Raw genomic sequence first — 25,687 nt, 5'->3', positions numbered from 1 at the left:
CCGCAGCCCCCGACCTCACGATCGCCCCCAGCCCCCGGCCGCACGATTGCCCCCAGCCCCGCAGCCCCCGGCCGCACGATCGCCCGCAGCCCCTGACCTCACGATCGCCCCCAGCATCGCAGCCCCCGGCAGCACGATCGCCCGCAGCCCCCCAGCCCCCGGCCGCATGATCGCCCGCAGCCCCCGGCTGCACGATCGCCCGCTGGGGGCGATCGTGCGGCCGGGGGCTGCGATGCTGGGGGCAATCGTGAGGTCGGGGGCTGCGGGCGGCCGGGGGCTGCGGGGCTGGGGGCGATCGTGCGGTCGGGGGGTGATCGTGCGGTCGGGGGCTGCGGGGCTGGGGGGTGATCGTGCGGCCGGGGGCTGGAGGCGATCGTGAGGTCGGGGGCGATCGGGGCTGCAGGATATACATTACCTGATCCCGGCTCCTGCTTGCTTCAGCGGCTACTGGCACGTTCCGCCTGGCCAATCAGTGCGCTGTCTCGCCGCAGCGCACTGATTGGCCGGGCGGGCCGTGAAGACACCGGGAGCCCGAAGCAAGCAGGAACGGGGACCCGGTAATGTATAATGTCCGCCGGCTAGGGGGTTAATGGGGCGGACTGCAGACAAAATCGCAGCAGGGATGTACATCCCTGCTGCGAGTTTCTCTGCTATTGAAAGTATAGGGCCAGGATCTGCAGCGAGTCTCGCTGCAAAAACGCAGCAAGGAGACTCGCTGCAGATCCAGCAAGTGGGTTTGTAACCTAAACAGAGGCATTCCGGGCAGTACAGAGAGACAGGGCTCATCAGTCTTATGACTGCTTCTCACTGTGAAGGTTCAGATGGCCTGGGAAACACAGAAATTCCTGTTTTCTGTCTCTCTCTCAAAAAACAGGAAACAGTCAGAAAACATGAAGTGCTGTGTTTTCCACGATGAACTAAAAAAACAAAATAAAATTGTAAACTTGCTTTATATCACAGGTGGATTTTGTTGTCCGTTTAAAGAATGAACCTGTTCATTCTTTAGACGGACGATGGAATTCTCCAGTGCATAGAATGGAGTCTCTGACACGGGTGCAGACACACCCGTCCACCAGAGTTCACGAGTGGGTGTGAGCTGCGGACGGATTTCCCATCGCATTTCCGTAGTGGGCACATACCCTCAGTCAGTAAACCATCAGCAAGACATTATGGGGGGCTGTAGTGCAACAACTGGAGAACCACAGTTTGGGAACACAGCCTATTTTAAGGTCCATTTACACAGAAAGATTATCTGACAGATTATCTGCCAAAGATTTGAAGCCAAAGCCAGGAATGGATTTGAAAAGAAGCAAAATCTCAGGCTTTCCTTTATGACCTGATCTCTGTTTATAGTCTGTTCCTGGCTTTGGCTTCAAATCTTTGGCAGATAATGTGTCAGATAATCTTTCTGTGTAAATGGACTCTTAGTCTGCCCTTCTGGTAATGCTCACCTCTTCTTGTTCCTGCTCTGGTGTTCAAAGCCTCTTCTGGTCAGGTGTGGATGCTGTGTAATGCAGGCAGAGCTGATCACACTGCTGGCATTGCACAGGAAGTTCTAAGTGGCAGGAGAGGGAGCAGAGCAGCGCTTCCTTGCTCCTGCCTGCACAGGACTATGTAATTGTCGGCATTGTCAACCAAACCCAGAGATGGGGGGAACACACATGTAATAATGAGAGACACAATAAGTAAACCACAAAGAATGAGAAAAGGCTTTAAGTAGCAAGATGGTTACCTAAGAATCCATATATTGTACAGAGCCAGGGAGGAGGAGAAACATCCCAATGCTGTTGTGGAACAAGACATTGGCTCAGTGCAGCAGAGCAGAAGTAGGTGTACGTCATAGGGCAAATTATGTTGACCTATCAGGACAGCAGGTCGTTTCTCCCCATGTAATCAAGTGTCAAAGAGGAGTTGTGGTGAGGCGCTCGTGCCGGCCGTGCATGACGTCCTGACTGTTTGCACATAGGCCACTGATATCACAGGATGCGAGCCTCTTCTCTTCATCATTCGCACAGGTGCTGTAGACTGGGAGGGGGGTGTTTCACGCGCGCTAAGGGGTTGAAGCCAATGCCCGTAATTGGGGGACACAGCATGTGCCGCTCCTCTGGTCTATGGCGCCTGTGTTAGCAATCAAGAGAAGAGGCGCACGGCCTGTGATATCAGTGGCAAACAGTGCCCTTGACATCATCTGGGCATGCGCAAACACGGAAGCTGTAGGAGGCTGTCTGGTGAAGAATATTCATGTAGAAAGGAGTTGCGAGGTGTGCCAGAGCACCACAACACCTCTTTGATACTTTATTACAGTGGAAGAAATTAAATTGTGCAGCATCCCCTCCCCCCGAGAGCTAAGGCAAAGGTACAGTGTCCATATTAGGACATAGTCAGAAGTCAAAGTCAAGAATCATTTTGACACACAAGTTACTGCTGACTACTGATTTTGATTACTGACTTCTGACTACTAACCACTGACCATTGACAACTGACTTTTGACTACTTATACCTGACTTCTGATTAAATAATGTGTAATATCTGATCTCTGAAAAGTCAGTAGTCCCCATTGAGTTTTGAGTTTCACTTCAATTGCCCGGCAGCCCCTAGCTTGCAGTATTCAGGTAACAAAATGAAGTCATATCTGATCTCTGACTTGGTCAGGAGTGAGGACTCGGACATCCTGTCTCCCTTGTTCATTACATACAGAGCTGAGTTTTGAAACATTGTATTTGTTTCAGTATTGCACACAGCTAAAGGCCCCATCCTGCTTTTATTGCTGACCTGGAGCAGAAGCACTAAAGTTGCTGAATGAATGTGTGGAGCCCTGAGGCTATACTCCTGACCAAGTCAGAGTCCGAGATCAGATATCACTTCATTTTGTTACCTAAATACTGCAAGCTAGGGGCTGCCTGGCAATTGAAGTGAAAGTGAAACTCAAACTGAATGGGGACTACTGACAGTATACTAACTACTGATATTTCAGAGATCAAATATTGCACATTATTTAATCAGAAGTCAGGTATAAGTAGTCAAAAGTCAGGTGTCAATTGTCAGTGGTTAGTAGTCAGTAGTCGAAAGTTAGTAGTAACTTTTGTGTCAAAATGATTCTTGACTTTGACTTCTGACTATGTCCTAATATGGACACTGTACATATTCCATGTAACTAGTAAACTGTCACTTAATGCACACAGTCAGCACCTCAGGTCAGCTTCAGGTACTAACAGATTCCCTTTAACCCCTAGAAGGGGAGATAACACCAAGATATTGACCTCAAGAGATAAGTAGATTATAGTCAAGGGGGAGTAAAAAAGGACAAATATAACACAATTGAAAAAAACTTTACACTTCCAAAGTTTAAAGAATTATAGAACTTTATATAGGCTTTAAACCTTTACCTGCTATAGCAAAACAATTGACCGTTAAAAAAAATGCCAAAACCAAAGCGCCATATGCTGTGCAGCCCTGCTCTGGAGTGTCGCCATGTACTGCAGCCTATTCGTTATTATCTCGTTCTGAGTTCTGCGCGCACATCCGATGAGATCACATCAGATTCTGCTGTTATTACATCCTATGTGGTTTATCTTTCACTGTTCTTTATCATTGTACAGTATTGTGTGTAATAAACTGCAGTCTTGTGATGTTTTATTGCTGTAGGTTTTAGAATGCTTAACAAAAAAATGGTTAAATTGAGTAGATAAACATGTATCAAGGTCCAGTTCTTAGGCTCTTTTTACCCTCCTTTTCGCAATGACTGATGAAGCCATATATTGAGGAACTTTCAGATAGATACCTCTGCTGCTTACCCATCACAGATGACACTTGGTGTAATCTGTTATGCATAGACCCCTGTTTAAATTAGGAAAAAAGTATAGTGCATGTTATACATTATTGTTAGTGGATCCTGTAGCAACAAAACCTGGGGGAATAGCATAGAGATCCGTTATCCTAATCAGCAAATGGCAATTATGATTAAATAAATAATTATATATCTGAATGGAGGCCAAAATGCCGACACCTGTAATATAGAGGTTAGACATAGGCCCAGATTTATCAGCTCTCTGTTATATATATATATATATATATATATATATATATATATATAAAACAAATTTTTTTTTATTTATTTTGAGGAAAACAAGAACACTTTATGCCCCTACATACCACATAAGCCCATCATATCTAATGTGCAGCTTGTGTAAAGCAGGTGGGGATGGGGCATAAACAGTCTGGCACTAATTGGCTGAGTCTCAGCACCCAGTGTCAGGGATCTGGTCAGCTGACTGTAACTAGGGCTTATTTTTCAAGCCTACTCCAAGCCTGCAAAATGACATGAGGTCCCCAAGATAATTTCTGCTGCATTGCTCCTCTGCATCTGTAATCTTACTGAATAAGTTGTTAAGACAATGTCTACAGATTTGTCCAAGGCTATAGGAAAAAGCATTTTAATGGTGTGTTATGCAGGGCCGGTTTTCCGATGTTCAGCTCGCTCACTGTAGTGCAGGGTGAGAACTGAACATCAGAAGACACAGGAGACTGAGCAGGACCTGCACAGAGAGAGAAGGAATAAGGACCTGATCACATGACCTTAAGGTCCTCAACCTTACAGTGTGGAGAGCAGCCCGACAGAGGGAGAAGACTGAGCTGTAACTGCTGTGTGTCAGTCAGTCAGTGTCTATGTTAATAATTTATGTTTGTACATGTTAGTGGTGTCTCACGTTATTGTGCACAGTGTGTAAATGAGGATCCCGCTGAGGCTCTGTCGCCCAGGGGCCCTGGAGCCGGCCCTGGTGTTAAGTGTGATATCATAAATTAATAAAAGGATTGTAGGAACTGGATAAGCTAAATGCATTTGTAATTTTTGCAGACATTTCCTATATGTTAGAGAGTTGGCACCAGTGTGGAAAGAAACCCATTTAGCATGCTCCACTAGCCACAGGGGGTCTGTAAAAAGTAAATAACAATAATACACACACACATCTATATACATAAATTATTTTTTGTTTATTTATCAATTTATTTTTTTTTACACTTGTGTTTAACTACTCATTTGAGTCAACACAGGCCACGCTAACTTCATTGCAGCCTCTGTGCCGCTCCTTTCTTCATTAGTGGAGCAGGCAGCATAGTGGGCACAAGCATCGCACTGCTCCACCAATAAAGCAAGGAGCTGAGCTGGGACTGCCCACCACCTGGAGAAGAGGGTGAAGACGGGCTGCTCCCTCTTTCATGGTGTTCTTTATACCAGGTGTACCATATATATACTGGGCACACTATATAACAGGTGTACCATATATAACAGGCATGCTATACACCAGGTGTACTACATATGCACTGTGTGCACTGTATTTCAGGTGTACCATGTACCGCTGTACCACAAAATACCAGGCGTACTATATACCAGGTGTACCATATAAACAGGGCATACTATATATCAGGTATACAATATATACTGGATGTATTGTATAGCAGGTGTTATATCAGGCGTTCTATATATCAGGTGTACCGTATATACCAGTTCAACTAAATACCAGGTGTACCATATATACCGGGTATACCAGGCACACTATATAAATAGTGTTCTACCATATACAAGGAGTACTATATTGGAGGCATACCATATAGCTAGTATTCTAACATATAGGAGGGCTAAGTGCCAAGTCCTGGTTGGGCAGCAGAGCAGCTCCTGTCATTTTGACAGGTCTTTTGCTCCTCTATGATAAACAGCAGGATATATGTATAGATCCCTGCTTATTGTCTGGCCCCCTGGTGTTAAGACAGCTGCAGGTTATTTAATTAGATGGTAAGAAGTGGTCAGGAAACACTTTTATACCTGGCAGAAATAAAAAAAATGTTGAGCTTTGCATGGAATTCACCTTCAGTAGAGCAACCATTCAGTGTATGTAACGTGGTTGTTTCTAGACACCCATCTAGTAGTACGTTGGATTTCCTTTGGACTACAGAACTGTAGCAATATGTCATCGCATAGATTCCACTAGGTTTTAAAAATATTCTGAAATATGGGCCCATGGGGACAGGTAGTGCTAAGAAGCATTTTAAGAACAAGGTCACTAAGGTCTAGGGACTGTAAAGGCCAGGGAAGCAAGAAGAACTTGCTGTTATGCTTCTGGATTAAAAATGTGCACTTTAAAAGGTATCGTCTGGGTAAAAATGTCCAGTTGCAAAGTACTTTTTGGGTTTGGGTTAGCGCACGCGTTATCCGCTCTCGCAACGAACAGCTGAGGTGGGACACCACTGCAACTGCTGACTGGGCAGAAACTCCGACCTCAAACACAAGAAGAGCAATGGGTAGGGTAGTGAATGTTTTCATTGTTTTACATCATGCCGCTCCCCCTGCCCACAGGTTTACGATTAGTTCACCAGAGTACCACTTTAAGTTTTCTAAATGCCGAAGGCCTTATTCACACGTTCCGTAATTTACGGATCCGTATTTCCGTATCCGAGTTAGTGCACATTGATGTCTATTGGGCTATTCACACGATCAGTAACAGAAATGGATGAAAATCAATCCGTAAAAAAAAGACGTGGACCCATTTTTTTTTTTTTGCGGATCCTCTCATTGAAATCAATTGGTTACGGATTGTTTACGGATTGTAACATGTTGGCATCCGTATTTCCGCAAAAAAATACGGATGAAGTGCATTGAAAAGCAATGAGTAGTAAAAAAAAATGGAAATACGGATGTCCAATCCGCAATTTCTCACGGGTTGTTTCAGGACCAGAAAAAAATACTGAACGTGTGCATAAGGCCTAAGAGAAAAGTAGAAGAAAAAAGCAGATATTTCAACATTAGCTGTTGGCCATCGCAAACAATAATGCTGTGGTTATGTGCCACAACAAATTTTTAACCACTTTGTTTTCTTTTAGGTAAATTATCAACATCTTCAATACAGGATATATCCCAACATCCTAACGTCCAGGAAATCAGTACTGTGGATGCCTGAGTTACAGCAATGCTTCACTACATTTACTTGTATTTTGCACAATCGTAATGGAATACATTTCCAAGCCCTTATTAATTGCCACTTTTTATAGTATTTTCCTGTGTTCTTTTTATTACAAAGTAAAATGGATCAGATGTAACTGTGTGACATCAATGCTGCGGTGTCACCCAGTTACGACTAAATGTATAACTGCAACCTGGCATGTTTGGAGAAACAGAAGCAATAAAAAATATATATATATTTTATAGTTGTTTGTGTTTGATTATTATTCAATGCTGTGAAGATTTTTTTTTACCTTTTGAATTTCAATAACTTTGAACAGACTTATAGTTTAGGGTTTCAGTACTGTGCCAGAGGTGAAGTGGTGGTTACAGTAACCCCAGAAATCTGAGGGCAAGAAGAATTAAATGAGTACACAGACATCTCTTAAGAGCATTGGAGATCCTGACTTCCAGACTTCAATAGCCCTGTAGAAAGAAATGGGTCTAAAGGCTTGTAACGTCACTGCCAAAGTGATCCAAATGGCGCAGTAGGAGCGAAACCAAGCCGTGCCCCAGGAGACCAATCATCAATAAAAAAAAAAAATGGAATGCCTTTAAGAGTGACAGCTACAGTCCACAGGATTGCATACATTGTAGTGTATTGCTTTGGACTACAGCTGTAGCTCAATAGTTAAAATCAATTTTAGCACTACAAAGAGTCGCCGTTTAGCCCAGGCCTATCTTTTCATTAAAGCGTACCTGTCACTTGGAGATGGCAGCAGGATTACAATTCTGGGAGTTATATCTCCCGCTTGCATCAGAAGAGTTTTTAGGTGTATCCTACTGCATTCCCCCAGTGATAGGTATGCTTTAACCCCTTATTTCTGTAGACTACCATGTCTCTGCCTATTAAGCCCTTTCCTTCTCTAGATAACCAAGGAGTTCTTAAAGGGGTACTCTGGGCCAGCTTACTTTCTGCCACCGGAAGCATGACGTCACAGCTGCGTTCCAGCGCCACCATTCTGTGTCATGACATCAGCTGCAGTGGGCATCTCTTGGTCCAAGCTGTGCTGCCTTTCTCTCCAGAGACAGCGCTTGTAATAGCTTGGACCAACAAACGCCCACTGCAGCTGACATCATGGCACAAAATGGTGGCGCATCATACTTCTTGCGGAACAGTTACTAACATGTCACCCCCATCAACACTCTTGCAATGTGATTGCAGGCCACTGATGGGTTGTCATTGCAGCGGGGCTCTTTGAAAGCCTCCAGGCCTGTCATCATGGTGTTTTTTCTATTGAATGTTTAGGTTTGGGAGCCGAAGATGGGAGTAGATTCAAAAGACAATGGGGAATATGAGGAATTTATGATTTTTTCTGTTGGATCAACTTTTTCCCAAAAAACTGCCATTACTATAGATGAGTGTAAGTTAAGAACGCTCGAGTCCGATCGTTTGGCATTTGATTACCAGTAAGCGAATGTCTATCTGCTAGATTATAAGCCTTTGACTTTTAGTGTAAAATAAGGTATATACATACCTGTCCACGCTCCCCCGTATCTTCCTGGCTGCCACCCACACCGGTGTAGACAGAGCCCGTCTTTAAAGTGACAGGCTGCTGAGCCAATCACTGTCCGAGACAGCAGCAGCCAGGGATTGGCAAACCGCAAATAAATCTTCCCCGCTGTGGCAATAGTGTCTGAGATTATCTTATCAGCTGCCAGGGTCACAGCATAATGTATTGTACGTGTCAGTTCTACATATGTGACCTTGATCACTCATTTAAATTGATACAATTTATATAAACTACTGGAAAGAATTTATGCGTATTATGTATTACAAATGTTTATGAAGAGATTAGGAGATCAAGGACAACTCTATATTTTATGCAGCTTGCCAATAGACTTATCATTATTATTATGTACACTTTTTCTGCTAACGCAATGGGTTCATGTGAGATTAATACTGGACTAGAAAAGGGGAGTAAACGATGTGCTCTGGACTTTGCCCTAGCTGCTGACACAGGGAATCAGAGAGGAAGAAAGAGCAGAGCAGTATAAAGGGGGGAAAGTGTAGATTAAAAGAATACTGCTATAAGGAAAAATTTTTGTTGAACTTTTAGAGATTTGGGTAACCCAAGTGGCAAGAAACAACTCTCTATGGACTATCCACTACATCCAATGGATAAAAGTATGCCGTCTGCCTCTACTGAGTAAGTGGCTTTATATACTGCTAAATTATGCTGTATTGTCTGTTGTCTGTATTGTGTGCTATAACTCGTGTTCTGTACGGCTATAAATGTTAGAGGTCACAAAAAGTTACATCCAAACCCTCTGGTCATTATCCCAATCAGCCGGAATAATTTCATATGCAATTTAATACAGGCACTTTCAAGCGTATTTTTCACTTTACCTGATAAATACTTACTTGGTTTGTCTATGGTGTGAGCTTTGAGTACATACACATTGCTTTGGCATGCAAACTACCTGATAGTTACTATATGAATGTTATCTATATTAGAGGAGAGTGGAATAAGGCTAGGTTCACATACTGACATGCACCTTGTCAAAATCGGATGCTGACTAGAGATGAGTGAACCGGGTTCGGGTTCGAGTCCATCTGAACCCGAACGTTCAGCATTTGATTAGCGGGGGCTGCTGATGTTGGATAAAGCTCTAAGGTTGTCTGTAAGACATGGATACAGCCACTGACTATATCCATGTTTTCCAGATAGCCTTAGGGCTTTATCCAACTTCAGCAGCCACCGCTAATCAAATGCCGAAAGTTCGGGTTCGGATGGACTCGAGCATGCTCGAGGTTCGCTCATCTCTAATGCTGACGTATCTGTGCATCAACTGGCATGGACCCTATTTACTCCTATGGCCGGGAACATAGTAAACTACTTAATACCGTCAGGTAATTTCCCGCATTTATACAAGTTTGGGCCACAGGAGTAAAGTGGTCCGTGCTCAGATATGTCAGCACTTGATTTTGACAGTGTTGAAGTATCTGTGAATGCACTCTAAGAGAAAATGCTGGTAAATAGTTTAAATGGGTAGTTCACCAAAATCAACTGGTGCCAGGAAGTGCCAGAAATTTGTTATTTCTGCCAAAGATTTGAAGCCAAAGCCAGGAATGGATTTGAAAAGGGGAGAATTCTCAGGCTTTCCTTTATGACCTGATCTTTGTTTATAGTCTGTTTCTGGCTTTGGCTTCAAATCTTTGTCAGATAATCTGTCAGATAATCTTTCTGTGTAAATGGACCCTTAACTCTTCCAGTACTTATCAGCTGCTGTATGTCCTGCAGGAAGTGGTGTATTCTCTCCAGTCTGACACTGTGCTCTTTGCTGTCTCCTCTGTCCATGTCAGGAACTATCCAGAGCAGTAGCAAATGCCCATAGAAAACCTCTCCTGCTCTCCAGACTGGAAAAAATACCACTTCCTGCAGGGCACACAGCAGCTGATAAATACTGGAAGACTTGACTTTTTTAGAGAAGTAAATTACAAATCTGTGGCGTCAGTTGATTTAAAAGAAAAAAAAATTAGGTAAAAAAAAACCTTTAACCCTTAGAGGACCCGGCCAATTTAAATTTTTGCGTTTTCGCTTTTTCCTCCTTGTGCTTAAAAGGCCATAGCACTTGCATTTTTCCACCTAGAAACCCACATAAGCCCTTATTTTTTGCGCCACTAATTGTACTTTGCAATGACAGGCTGAATTTTTTCATAAAGTACACTGCGAAACCAGAAAAAAATTCAAAGTGTGGTGAAATTGAAAAAAACCAACGCATTTTGTTTATTTGGGGGGTATTTGTTTTTACGCCATTCGCCCTGGGGTAAAACTGACTTGTTATGCATGTTCCTCAAGTTGTTACGATTACAACGATATATAACATGTATAACTTTCATTGTATTTGATGCCCTGTAAAAAATTCAAACCATTGTTAACAAATATATGTTCCTAAAAATCGCTCCATTCCAGTTATAATGCTTTTATCCTTTGGTCTATGGGGCTGTGTGAGGTTTCACTTTCTATCGGTACCTTGATTGCACATATGCGACTTTTTGATTGCTTTTTATTACAATTTTTCTGGATTAGATGCAACCAAAAATGCACAATTTTGCACTTTGGGATTTTTTTGCGCTTACGCCATTTACCGTGCAAGATCGGGAATGTGATAAATTAATAGTTCGGGCGATTACGCACGCGGCGATACCAAACATGTTTGTTTGTTTATTTATTTATTTTTATTTATAACATGGGAAAAGGGGGGTGATTCTGACTTTTATTAGGGGAGGGGGCTTTTTATTAATAATAACACTTTTATTTTTACTTTTACACTTATACTAGAAGCCCCCCTAGGGGACTTCTAGTATATGCACTCTGATCTCTCATACAGATCTATGCTGAATAGATATGCAGCATAGATCGATGAGATAGGCACATCGATTGCTTCCGGCTGCTGCAGCCATTACGGCGCTGATCCCGTACGGGGTAAGATATGTGGATCGCTCCTCCGGGACAACGTCGCGATCCTGCGGGGATCATTGACAGGCAGTACGGCCACACATGGTGGATATGCTGTGGGTTTTATGTTTACAATTGCACACAGCCCCATAATGGGCATATACAGAAAAAATGGTATGGTCCTGTGAGATAGACCTACAGTGGTGTTTAAAAGTTTGTGAACTCTTCAGAATTGTTTAGATTTCTGCATAAATTTGGCAGATTTTTCACATTATGCTAAAAGCCAGTAAATCAAACAAATGTGTCAAAAATTTTAGATACTTAAAACAGACAAAAAACTAATTGGGAACAGTACCATTCTTGGTTCATGAACAAACACCTAACTTTAAAGAGGATGTACCATCAGGTACTTCCTCTTTAATCTGACCCAGGAATAGATCGGCGCTGTCATGGGGAAGCCGGTGCCGTGTTCCTGTGTACGGCGCTGTTCTATCCACGGGTCCCGGGCCGGAGCTGAAGCACAGGAGGTGGGCCGGCCCGCCCCCGGTGGGCGGAATCCCCCGCCCCTGTATGGCGCGGCTCCATTGATTCTGTACCTGATGGTACATCCTCTTTAAGACTATGTACCCATAATGTCCTTTAACCCCTTTACTCGTCAGTCACTTTTGGCGTTAAGGACTGAGCAAATCTAACTGTTCTCGTATGTGCTAAGATCTTTGTAAAACTTAAACTTATCGGCAGGTGATGCAATTATTGTCCTAAAAAACTACTTTTAAACTTACCCAACAGGAGTATCTGTGCCCCAACTTTGCACCACCCCTCTGTCCCTCCTCCCCACCCTCTCCATCATTAGAAATGCCACTGAAACATTTTCTCCTGTCAGAACATTGCACAGGTGTCTTAACGATCCAGCCCATTTGCCGTGCTGACACAGGTGGGGAATAGGAGACAAACTGCCTGGAGCATTCCTAATGATGAGGAAGATGGGGAGGAGGGACAGAGAAGTTGTGCCACCCTTATGCATACACAATCTAGGCCACGCCTGTTGGGCACGGGGCTGCAAGTTTAAAGGTTGTTTTTTAGGACAATAACTGCATCACCTGCCGAATGGACCCCATAACAGATCTTGGATTAAAAGCAGCTATCTGAAGGTTAAGGCAGTTTGGGGGGGGGGGGGGGGTCAGATTTTGGGTACAGAGTCGCTTTAATTGCAAACCGCACCTGAACTGGAGTCGTGTTTGTCTAAAGGAAATTGGCCATGTTTTTGTAGCACTGGTTAACCCCTTTAAAGGGAATCTGTCAGCACCCAGGCCCTACCTAAGGTGCTGACAATGTGCTGTAGCTGGTGGTCACCTAGTGAGCAAGGTACCTTGTTGTAATTCGTCTGTGCAGTGGATTATGCACAATACTACTGTAATGAAGTACAGGTAGCAGCTGTACATGGCACAAAGCTGCTAATAGAGCAAGATAGAACCACCAGGAAAACAGGTTGTCCTAAAATGCATAGCAGAACTACAAGTCCCAGCATGCAACAGTAGATGATGACAGGGCATTCAATTGCCTGAAGTTCTCTGACAGCATAGGAGATCACAGGCTGCCAAACTCTCACATACAATACATCCTCCTGCTTTGAATGAACTACAAGTCCAAGCATGCCAGACCTAGGGGAATCTGAGAGGGCACCCTGGGACTTGTAGTTCCCCTCTGGCTGTGTGGTCCCAGGTTACATGTGCCGGTATACAAGTGACAGGGCCCAGGAAGGTAGAGAGAAGTGCAGGGGATCCCAGGATTCTCGTTCGGAGACTTGTAGGTGCAGTGAGGCCCAGAGGATGTCACTGTTATCAGAAGAAATTAATTGTCTACAGAGGCAACGCATTCAATGCCATTATGCCTCTTTTTCAAGCCAGGAAGACATACATACAAGCAGTGGCCATATTTAAAGGACTGGGATTGCGCCACAAGCGGCGCGGCCCGCCTCCCAGACAACATGTTAACACATAAATACAGATAAATTAGGGTAAGACAATAGCAAAGAAATATGTAATAATAGCAATTGCAATATAAAGAAAAAGAAAGAATAAAATAAAAACTAATCTAAAAAGGCAATGTAAAAAAGTCATGTGATTACCAACCGAGTCACATGTTCGGAGTAAATGTAAAAAAAACAGATAACATGATCAAAATTATAGAAAATCTATAAAAACTGTAAACATATTTGGTAAGATATGTTCTTATATTATAAGATATAAGATAAAGATCCAATATGCAAGCTTCTAGGACGGCATTATGATATATTTTAAAGTCAGGGAGGCCTGCCCCCCCTTTTAGCTTAGGTCGTGCTAAAAGTCTATATGGGAGTCTAGCTTTCTTACACCCCCAGGCAAATCTGTTTAACAACGTCCTAAGCTTCCGCAGAAAGGGACCTACAGGGACCATAGGAAGGGTCTGAAAATAATATAATACACGGCAATACCAGGGCTGTGGAGTCGGTAAGCTGCAGCTCCGACTCCTGAATTTTATCAGGACCGACTCCCGACTCTGACTCTGACTCCTGCTCCTCATAAATGGCCAGTCATATACCAGGGGAGTTATTAATCACACTGGCTCAGCAGCTTCTCCCTAATGTCCTACATGATCCTGGGGCGACTTCTGAGTGAATAAAGAAATAATGTATATAAAGCAGCTTCTCCTGTGTGTGCAGTGGATGCAGCTAGTCTCCAGCCTCCATGTCCTGAACAACTCAGAAGTAGACTAGATGGAGCAGGTGGTCTTTTCCTGCTGACAATATTTACCATACACACAAAAACACTGCTAACAATGCCAGACACATGTGATATAGAGAAGTCACACATAGTGATGTAGAGAAGTCACACATAGTGATATAGAGGGGTCACTGTGGGTGTGGGGGCACGCCATAGCGCGCACACACACACACACACACAGCTGCAGCCATAGCATACTGTACATACATACACACACACACACACACACACACACACACACACACACACACACACACTTGCAGCCATAGAGCACTGAAAAAAACACCACACTGAGGACAGTGGTTACAGCTACACTACTTATGTCTTATCCTCCTCTATATTACACAGGATTTCTTCATATTACACTGCTGCTCATATACAGTCATCCAGCATCCAGGAAGAGAACAGCACAGATCTCCCCCCACACAATGGACTCTTCCAGCTCAGAAACAAAGTGCCAAATAGTGACCCACAAGTTTTCCATGACCACCCTTATCTAATAGGGCCAGTGTTCTATTACTGATATATCCCTCGACCACCCTTATGTAATAGGGCCAGTGTCCTATTAGAATGTTGCTCATAATATATATTGATGAGCAAAACTTATAAAATTCATATTAAAACTCAATTTTAAATTGTTTTAAGATTTTTTTTTACAGCTGGAGTCGGAGTCGGTACATTTTTTCCGACTCCAACTCCGACTCTAGCCAAAACTAGTTCCGACTCCACGACTCCGACTCCACAGCCCTTGGCAATACACCCATTTTTACTGCCGCTAAGCGGCCAAATAGGGATGAGGCGTAGCCAACCATCTATCTCCGTCTCCAATTCTCTGAGCAATGGGACAAAATTTGCCACATATAATGCTACAAATTCTGATCTGCACTCCTAAATATTTAAGTGACTGTGATTGCCACCGAAAAAGAAAAGCTAAATTTAAATGGGACACGACAGGACTAGAAAGGGAAATATTTAAAAAGTTCTGATTTAGATGTATTAATTTTAAAATTACTAAGTTCCCCATATTTCCATATTTCATCTAAAACATTAGGGATGCTAACTGATGGTTGGGAGAAGTATAAAAGGACATCATCTGCATAGATAGCTAATTTTTGGGACCTACTACCGGTCCTTTTATAGAATCAATTCCTCTAATAGCTGCTGCAAGGAACTCCATCACTATGATATACAATAGAGGGGAAAGGGGACACCCCTGTTGTGTCCCATTTAAAACGGGAAATGGTTCTGACAGAGCCCCATTTGCTCTCACCTGTGCAGTTGGTCCGTTATATAACACCATAACCCCGCCACACATGACGGGTCCCAACCCTATATACTGACTCAAGGAACCCCCAGTGCACCCTTTCAAACGCCTTTTCAGCGTCAAGAGACAGGATGCACAGGGGGGTCCCAGCAACCCTCTCTCAATTAAGTTCAGAGTCCCAATCTTGTTGTCCTGCGCCTCTCTCTGTTTTATAAAAACCCACCTGGTCCTTTTCTATATTTGGGATGAAGATGCGGGCTCAAGTGCGCAGCTAAGATCTTAGAGTAAAATTTCAATTCCAGGTTGATCAAGGATATAGGCCTATAGTTTGCACAAACACCTGAAGGCTTCCCCAGTTTAGGGAGCACAGTGATATGAGCAGAAAGATCTGGGGCTGGAAAGGAGGAACCTTGCAGAACTTCATTAAAAGCATAGAGAAGCACAGGAGACAAAGGACCTGCCAAGATCTTATGAAATCTAGCCGTATAGCCATCTGGGCCAGGGCTCTTCCCACTCTTAGCCTCTTTCATAACATCTCCCAGTTCGGTTGCCGACACCTCATTTTCCAAGGAGTCTCTAATTCCGGAGGGAAAAGAGGGGATAGGGTTTCTAGACGCTATTTTTTCTGCCAATTTCTTAATAGTTTCTCCCCTCTCCCTCTTAAGGCGGGAGCCATGAGAAATCAAGACCCCTCGCAAAGTAGCTTTAAGAGCTTCCTATTTTATAGGAGCCGATGTCTGGTCCGATTAATGAGCTCCCTTAAAGTAGTCAATAGCTTTCCTAAGATCTGTAAGGCAAAGCACATCATCTAGAAGATTCTCATTCAAGCGCCAACTGAAGGGTCTCTTAGTCCCGTTTTGAAGACATGGGGAGCTATGAGCCTGAGCATGATCGGACCACAATATGGACGCAATAGAAGCTGAAGGGGAGAAGTCTAATAATGCATGTGATACCAACAACACATCTGTCCTGCTATAGGAGGAATGAACCTGGGGGTAGAAGCTATAATCCCTGTCGCTGGGATGCAAGGTGGGTCACAGGTCCGCCAAACGCAATCTGTGCAATATAGTTTGAATCCTTCTAATTGCCAAGTGGGAGGGGGATGACCTACTTGAGGACGAGTCTACTTTAGGGTCCAAGACCATATTTAGGTCACCACCTAAGATGATGGGTAACGACTCCACAAACTTCTCCAAACTCCTCCATCGAGAGAACTGTTCCTGACCCTGATTAGGGAAGTATACGTTAGCCAACACATACTGACGATCCTGTTTTACAGTGCGTCTCCTGCAAAAAGGCAATCATAACTCGTTTATGCAAGGAAAATGCAATCTGCCTCCTACGTTCTGGAATGTTCAGGAGGGGGGGGGGGGAGAAAAGGAAAGAAGAGAAGAAAAAAACAAAGAAAAGAGGATGAAAAGACATAGGAACTCATGGCCAAAAGCCCTGTGCTACACTCGTTTTAAAAACGAGTGAGCCCCGAGGTTCGGAGAAGGCCAAGAAAATCAACCCACAGCCAGCACTGCCCACCACCCCATCATAACACATAAACCAAACACGTACCACTTCACAGGTACCAAAATATCTTTGGCGAGAGCCAGAATATCAGTGGAACATCAAACTGCCACAACATATCACAGTGAAAGTAGGAAAACTTAGATGGCTCAGAAACTGAGCAGAGCACAGCAAAGAAGTTAAAGATAACAAAAAACTAGGATAACAACTAAACCTAAGGTAGAGATAAGTATGGAAATGATGTCACAATAATCTTTTATAGGAGGAGAAGTCCTTCATATAGAGCAAAAGCAATAGAGTGGTTCAGGTATCACTCAGCAAAGTAGATACGAACAGATGGCGATTCAAAATTTCCTAGGAACTTCGGAAGGTCCCCCAGTTGGCAAAAATTGCAGTAACACCATCTTTTTTTTTTTTTTTTAAATATATTTTATTTATTTTCCAAACAAATATGGTACAGATATGGTACAGTGTGAAGTGAAGTTCACAGTGAAGAATAATGTCACACTGAATCAATATAGAAAACAGGAACCGTAATATGATCCACAACCAAAGAAAGAGAACCCCCGCCCTCCCCCCCGTGACATGAAAACATTGGTGTCCCCAAGCAAAGGCTGCTCATTTCAAGAGGTGATCATAAAGATTTGATTACTCAATCCGATATTGGAAAAAAAACAATAAAAGAAAATAACTAAATCAAAACCACTCTAAGAGCATAAGAACCATATTATCTTGGTGGCCTACATGCAATGACCTACATGGGGAGCCGGAGGGCACCTAAAGAACCCGCCAAGTCAGCCTTACAGTACCACTCTGTGAGACGGAAGGGCCGCATTATATCTGCAATTGCTGGAGGGTCATAATGGGTGACTATAAAAGTCCTCCATTTTTGGAAGAACCGTTTTGCGCTCTTTGTTTTATGTCTCTCAGTGTCAATGCGATCTACCCCAAAGAATAATTTTAATTGTGCAATGACCATGGATATGTCTGGGGGAGTAGGAGATATCCAATTAAAGAATAAACATCTAAGGGCCACTAAGAGGATCACACTTATCAGTTGCGGTGGTTGGCGCGGTTCCCCTTCCTCTTCTGGAGGGCGTAGCTGATGAAATAGAATAGTCTGTGGAGTCATAGCCAACCTTACTTTCCAGTGAGCATAAATGTAGTCCACCACTTCTTGCCAAAACTTGGCAGTGTGACTACAGCTCCACACACCATGCCACAAATTTGTGAGGGGGGTCTGGCACTTGGGGCAAGAGGTGATTCTGTCAGGAAACGATGGGGTGGGTACGAAATTAAAGCCATATAGAGCGTTATGTGCCATTTTAAAATAGGTTTCACGCCATCTCTCATTACTGACACATCTTCTAACCCTCATCCATCCTGCCAGGATGACCTCGGCGATGTTTTGGTCTTGAGTCCATCTGGACCACGTGTGAAATAATGCAAGTCTGTCTGATTTCAGAAGGAACTTTCTCAGGGTCGTGTAGAGAAGGGAGATAGAGGACTTGTGCGGCTCCATCCGGATTAGGTCATCAAAAGCATTGGTTGGGGCCTCTCTGGTTAAGTTTGACAGTCTAGAAGCACAAAAAGTATGTAGTTGGTATAATTGTAACCTCTGTGTCGTTGGGATGTTATATTTAGATAGCAGCTCTATTGTGGTGTACCATTTATGATGTTTCCTATCCATGAGATCACCCACTTTTCTTAGGCCCATATTCGCCCAGTCCCTAAGCCACGGGGCGATTGCCCCATATATAATTCCGGGTGTCTTGATAGTGGCATATGTTTGGATATGAGGAATGGCAGGTTGTAAGCTTTACGTATTTCCTTCCATGTGACCAGGGTGTCTCGTAAGAGAACTGAGTGTCTGACCTCTTGGGGGAGCTTGGCAAAGGTAGTGTGCAGTAGGCAAGTGAGATTGCAGGGGCTAGCCAGGTCTGTTTCCAGCGCAAAGTCTGAAAAATATGAGGACCCGTAAATCCAGTCTAGGACATGGCGGAAGATACATGCTAAGTTATAGCCCCGTATGCTCGGAAAATTGAGGCCCCCTTCCAGTTTCCCTAGCATTAATTTTTGAAGGGAGATCCGAGGGCGTCTTCCCCTCCAAAGAAAAAACGTAAATGCTTTGTGTAATTTCTGGATGTCTTTGTGTTTAAGTAATAACGGCAGTGTTTGGAGCGGGTAAAGCAGGCGGGGAAAGCTTATCTTAATTAGATGGCAATGTCCCATAAAAGTTAATGGCAGGTGCTCCCAGTTACGGAGTTCTGTGATCATTTTGGCTATTATAGTTTAGAGAATATAGTGTGTCTGCAGTTTTTCCTATGTGTATACCTAGGTAAGTGATAGCCGAAGAGGCAGGTTTAATCCCCAGAGAACCTACAAAGGGCAGCCAGGCAGGGGATTTAGATCCTAGAGGAAGGATCTCACTCTTGGATACATTAATTCTATAGCCAGAGAAGCTCCCAAAGTAATGTAAGAAATCTATTATCTTGGGGACGGAGTCCTCCGGGTTACTCAAGAACAATAGAACATCATCTGCGAACATGGTCGCTTTAATCGTTTGGTTGCTGATGCTGAGTCCCTCATAGAGGCCTGTGTCCACCAAGTGCCTAGCCAGAGGCTCTATGGCCAGGTCAAAGAGAAGAGGGGAAAGGGGACACCCCTGCCTGGTTCCCTTCTCCAATGTCAAAGGGGAAGATAGTATTTCAGGGGTATGAACTTGTGCTTTTAAATCACTGTATAAGCCTGACAAGAATACTCTAAATGCTCCTGAAATACCGTATTTGTCCAGCACCGAGCCCAGCCAGTCCCATCTAACATTATCAAAGGCTTTCTCTGCATCCAAAGCGAGGAGAGCCGGGTTTTCTCCTGGCTGGGGTCGGCGCTGGACTCTATCTAAAACCATGAGGACCTTCCTGATGTTAGTGACTGCCGCTCTGTTTCGTATGAACCCCACCTGATGGCTACCAATGAGGTCTGGTAAAAAGGATGCTAGTCTATTTGCCATTATTTTAGATATGAGCTTGAGGTCTTGATTAATAAGGGAAATGGGCCTGTAAGATCCAGGGTCAGATGGGTCTTTCCCTGGCTTAGGGAGCACCTTTATGTACGCTAGTTTAGCTGTGGATGAGATGGTCCCAGTTTGTAGAATAAAATTAAAATAGCCAGAGAGGGCCGGGGAGACCTGAGGGGCCAGAATTTTATAAAATTCCCCAGAATAGCTATCTGGCCCTGGAGCTTTTCCGCTGGGTAGTCCCTTGATGGTGGTAATCACTTCTTCTGCCGTGATTTCCGAATTTAGCATGTCCAGTTGGTCTTGTGTTACTATCGGGAGAGAAAGTCCCTCCAAGAATCTACCCCCTTCCAACTGTGTTCCGTGCTCTGCTGTGTACAAGTGTGCGTAGAACTTTCTCAGTAGATCATTGATAGCATGAGGCTGCGTGTGTTTCGTGCCATGTTCATCTCTCAGAGCACTAATGTGAGAGGCTGCACACCGTCCCTTTGCCAATCTTGCCAAGAGTCTCCCCGCCTTGTTACCCTGTTTAAACAGGTCAGTATCAAATTGGGATCTGTGCATCTGTTCCCTTTTATCTATCCAGAACTCAAATGCTGCGCGAGCAGATTGCCATTTCTCTTTGTTAGTTGGGGTGGGGGATCTCAAGAAGAGGGAGTAGGCTTCCTGTAGTGTCGCGCTGGCTTTTGAATAACTTAGTCTAGTTTTTTTTCTTTATAGCGCTATAGTGTGCCATGATACGGCCCCTAAGGACCGCCTTTGCCGACTCCCAATACAGAGAGGTATTAGCTCTGTGCTCACTGTTATGGAAGTCAAATTCCAGCCACCACCCCCGCAAAAGCTCGCGGAAGGATTCGTCCCCTGCTAAAAAACTAGGGAATCTCCAGGTAAAATCCTGCCGCCGTAACACCATCTTTATGAGCACGCAGCTGAAAGGAAAACCCCCATCTTTAATATATGCCATGGTCCCTGAGTAAATCCAGCAGTGGTCGTAATGCCCGTCTGAGCTGCAATGTGCGACTTGATAAGTCTTGCAAGAAAATTACGGAGGTATCCTAATTGCACCATGCTCCCTCGCTGCCGACATGATGGCGTCTTTCATTTTATAAAAGTGCACTCTGCAAATGGGGTGGGGGTTTTGGTCCCAAAGCTCTGTGGATTCTGTCGAGTTCAACAGGGCCCACTGTGTCAGGAGGAAGGAGTTTGGTAAAAATAGCTTGAGCCGCAGAATCTACGTCCGCCACGGGCTCATCAAGCCCCCGAAGCCTGAGACTATTCCTGCGGTTACGATTTTCGTTGTCTTCTTGGCGCCCCATAAGCTCCATTTTCTGTTGTCTTCTTGGCGCCCCATTTTCACTGACTGATATTGTATCACCAGGGCCGTATTAACAGCTGCTGCCCTAGGCACTACACCTGAAGACGTCCCATATTGGAGAGAGTGGTTTCAGCCATATGCATTTCTCTACATGTAGAAACATTGCATCACGTTTTTCATGGATTTTAACTGCTTAAAATATTAACAGATTTCCACATTGAATCAATGATTAGAGCAGTCTGCATATTGTCTGATGGAATTCTCACTACAGGATTGGTAGATTGGTAGGTAATAGCTCCAGGTGTCACACCGCCTGATCAATTTCACCAACCCCCCCTTCCCCCCTTTGAAAAGACACCAGATTTACTGGCAAGTCTGAACGGGAGGAGGGAGACTAAGAATATTAAAAAAAAAAAAAAAAAGAAAGTTGTTTCTTCCCCCCTGCTCCCTGGTGCTGCCCTAGGCACCGGACCACGGGTGCCTAGTGGTAAATACAGCCCTGTGTATTACCTCACGGTGTGCCAACAGATTTTAGTCCATCGTGTACCTTATCTATATCATCAAATTTGGCGCTGATGTCCTGCTTCAGAATGCGCAGCTCTTTCTTATATGTCGCCTTAATGCGACTGACATATTTCTCGTAATCTTGTTTCGTCGGTAGCGATCTAATATATCTCCCTAGGTCTCTCAGACTCCATTGTTCCCCACTGAAAAAATGGACGTACAGTAATGCCCAAATCCTGGAACAGGATAATAATGCGCTCCATTGAAGTCAATGGAAAATTGCCTGCAGTGCACACACGCTATAATAGTTGATTGATTACAGCAATCCAAATAATAAACATGCTCACTATAATCACCTGCTTTTGCAAAATCCACCAGTTTTTTTTATCAGTTCACACATTATTTTAGTTTATTTAGTTTAGTTTCAAAATTATGTCTGTATTTAGCTTTTATTCTACTGTGTGAACATAGCCTAAACGTTAGAATATTTGTCCCCAAAACCACTGCTGAACAGTTTCCATGCTTCTAAATATGTTTTCAAAATTTAAGAAAAATGCGAAAGAACAGCATGATCAGGAAGTATCCCAATCAATGTTACCGCACCAAAACACTGCAAGTTGTGTGTATTTTGCATACACCACTATTGTACACTTTATCTGTGAACAAAGTCCAAAACTTATCAATAATGATCCAAACATTCCTCTTTTGGTCATCTGTACACAAAAGTAGGTGTTATTAAAGGTCACTTAGTAACACACACTACATATGAACTAAAATTTTCTGAATACCTTTCTGAAAAAGCAAATAACTGCACTTTAAATACTATGTTATTTTTTTCATGAACCTTTATAAATCATACTGTTAATAAAGAAAGTTTTCTTTCTCCGAAGAAAACAATTTTTTTCAAAATCAACTGGTTACAGAAAGTTATATAAATTTGTAATTTACTTCTATTTAAAAATCAACCATCTGGGGGGCGTTGCCGGAAGTCGAGTAGACGCACCTGATGTGAGCTCCGCTCCGTGATCCCGGTTATCTCGGATTATCCTGAAGATATTTGCCACTACCCAATCCTTTCCCACGTCAGAATATCTCCGGACACCGGTGCCTCCACCATGAGCCGTTCCAGACAATCCTCGGTGGCAGAAAAGTTAAAAGACTGTCCCCGGCCTCTGGGCCAACATGGCGCTGATCAGTCACACGCAGCTCGAGACCTGGACGATGTGCAGGAGTTCGCACCGTGGGAGGAAAGTGAAGCGGCTCCTGAACTGACACTAGCACAAGTCTCGGAGCAGCTGCTCACCGCAATTCGAGCCTCCACCACCTCACTCACAGGTAAAATTGATGAGGTGAAGGTGGACGTGGGGCTCCTGCAGCAGGATATGCAAAACCTGCGTGCTCGTGTCAGAGAAACGGAGTCCCGGATCTCAGGTCTTGAAGATGTTGTGCACCCCCTGCCTGCTAAACTGGCCTTGCTGGATAAAGCTGTCGCAGCGTGGGCTCAAGGGGCGGACGACCTAGAGAAGCGCCTCCGCAGGAACAATTTACGGATCCTGGCCCTCCCGGAGCGGGTGGAGGGTAAAGACCCTTGCTTCTTTGCAGAGCGGTGGCTTAAAGAACTGCTGCCGGAGGCCTCCTTCCCAGCAACATTTGCGGTCGAACGGGCACACAGGGTGCCCTCCAGACCACTTCCACCTGGCACTCCTCCGAGACTTCATTTGCCTCTGTGAAGGCGAAGCTGCGGGAGCGCCAGATTATTTACTCAATGTCCTTTCCCGCGCGGCTGCAGGTCATTCATGAAGATAGAGCCCTCTTCTTCAACTCGCCATCTGAAGCCGAGGACTGGTTATTGTCACTGGGACACCGAGCTGAGGAACGCCGATCACCGTGACGCTGAGCCGGGACGCTGAGCCGGGACAGGTCCTTTGGTGTGATTCCAACGCGGTCTGGCAGTGATGTTTAATTTGAGACCCAGATATGTTGTGGAGTTACCTACCTTGCTAGACCTGCTCCTTCTCCCTGGTTTCCTACCCCCCCTTCTTCTCCCCCCCCCCTCCTCCCCCTCTTCCCCTCCTCCCCCTCTCCCCCTCTCCCTGGGTAAATAATACTTGGCACCATGACTGTCTGGATGGTATCCTTCTAACGCACTGTTGTCTTTTACTATGCCCGTCATAACAGATATGTTTCTTTTCTAATCGCTTTGTATTGGTGTGGCACCCATACATCACCCACCGGGTCACGAGTATAACAGAGTCTGAGTACCAGACACCCTCTCAGACTCCCCCCGTGTATTTGCCACGTATTGCTGATCAAGTGGATCAGTGCAGAGTTACACCCTTGTGTTCCAGTTTGTCCCCGGTCTCACCGGAGTTTTCTTCCCCCCTCTTCTATCCTTCCCACCCTATTGTTGTGTGCAGTGTTGATTTAAATAGTTGACACACGTACAGGTCACCGGTCTCTTTAATGTCGATACGAATACTCTCTCTAAATGTCAGAGGATTAGGTACACCGCGTAAAACGGCACAGGTGTTTGAGCTTGTCCGCAGACAAGATCCGCGGATTAAGTGCATGCAAGAGACTCACCTCACCCCTTCTACTACACATTATGTACATAAGCCGTGGGTCCAGTGGGCCTTGCACGCCACCTATTCATCAGCGTCTCGTGGGGTCTCGCTCCTGGTCCACAGATCTGTTCGCTGGGAGCCAGGCAGGACGTATGTGGATCCGGAGGGTAGAGCCATTTTTGTCTCAGCTAAATTAGACCAGGTACCTATAGTATTACTGTGTGTATATTTGCCTCCCCCTGCCCCAATATGTGTCCTACATGACGCCATGCAATTTGCATCAGAATTCCCTGTGGCCCTCCTTATATGTATGGGTGACTTTAATATGCTATAAGATATTACAATGGACAAGTTCCATGATCCCCCCCAGGCCCCGGCGTCCCCCCTGGCACGCTTGACGGCGGAATTTGGTTGGGTGGATTTGTGGCGCGCAGCTCATCCTCGGGTTCGGGAGTACCAGGGAGAGATATACTCTCAAGAATTGATTATATGTTCGGAAATCCTAAAGCTAATGCAAACTTAGTGTCTATTTCCCATGTACAGCGGGCGGTCTTGGACCACTCCCCAATACTTGCTGCTTCCAACCTAACTCCTCTCACAATACCAGCTGGTCCTCGCAAAATTCACCCGTTCTGGCTGTCTTTGTTCACTGAACAGGACAGGATATCAGACCAATTGTCAGTATTTTTGCAGGCTAACCTCCCCGTTGATAACCATTCTCATCTTTGGGAATCCCTAAAGGCATATCTCCGTGGCTGTGTACAGTCTTCCATTTCCTATCATAAACGTGAGGCTACCCGGGTAGAGGATGAGCTGGCTGCCGATTGTACCGCCAAGGAAGCAGCATTTATAGCACAGCCCACTGACTCCAATCGCGCCGCGTGGCTTCACTGTGGGCGACAATATATGGAACCACTCCAGTAGTTTATTGCCGTACTTGATACACAGCAACACTGCATCCCCCGCGGTGCTCCAAGTCCGAGGGATCACAGGGGACATAGCAACTACCAGTCCTGATATTCTATCAGCATTTGTACAATTCTATACTATACTATACTGACCTATATAGTACAAGACTAACTCGCTCCCTGGTGGAAATATCTGACTACCTAACGACAATAGAGCTACCTACTCTTTCACCCGATTTCTGTTCCCTCCTGGAGGCCCCGATCACCCTAGATGAACTTAGGGACGCTGTGTCCTCCCTAGCAAAGGGCGGGGCTTCCGTCCCTGACGGGTTCCCCATAGAACTTTATACCCAATACCAAGATTTATTACTTCCCCCCCTTCTACACATCTTTCATTCCTCTTTCGAGCAAGGTATACTACCCACTTCATTCTATGATTCTA

At 44.6% G+C, this 25,687-nt stretch overlaps 2 protein-coding genes across 7 annotated transcripts in view; both read left to right on the top strand.

Moving 5' to 3' along the window:
• The window catches only part of MFSD12 (major facilitator superfamily domain containing 12), a 68,599-nt gene extending 61,403 nt beyond the window's left edge, over positions 1-7,196 (top strand). The window contains exon 2 of one of the 3 annotated variants that reach the window (XR_011363964.1): positions 6,877-6,964. Coding sequence is in view for 1 of the 3 variants with exons in the window: in XM_069978006.1 (XP_069834107.1) it covers positions 6,877-6,953 (77 nt within the window). In the remaining 2 variants the exon portion in view is untranslated. Of the gene's footprint in view, positions 1-6,876 lie in introns of all 3 variants that reach the window. The other 2 variants (XM_069978006.1, XM_069978008.1) reach the window with 2 other exon arrangements.
• A 1,727-nt stretch (positions 7,197-8,923) lies between these two features.
• The window catches only part of LOC138797614 (GRAM domain-containing protein 2B-like), a 68,826-nt gene continuing 52,062 nt past the window's right edge, over positions 8,924-25,687 (top strand). For all 4 annotated transcript variants that reach the window (XR_011363960.1, XR_011363958.1, XR_011363959.1 and 1 more), the window contains exon 1: positions 8,924-9,144. Coding sequence is in view for 1 of the 4 variants with exons in the window: in XM_069978004.1 (XP_069834105.1) it covers positions 9,092-9,144 (53 nt within the window). In the remaining 3 variants the exon portion in view is untranslated. The remainder of the gene's footprint in view (positions 9,145-25,687) is intronic.

This window comes from Dendropsophus ebraccatus, chromosome 7, assembly GCF_027789765.1.
Source record: "Dendropsophus ebraccatus isolate aDenEbr1 chromosome 7, aDenEbr1.pat, whole genome shotgun sequence".
In the NCBI taxonomy this organism is placed as follows: Eukaryota; Metazoa; Chordata; class Amphibia; order Anura; family Hylidae; genus Dendropsophus; species Dendropsophus ebraccatus.
Note: the sequence above shows the minus strand (reverse complement) of the source record. Positions and strands in the feature narration are given on the sequence as shown.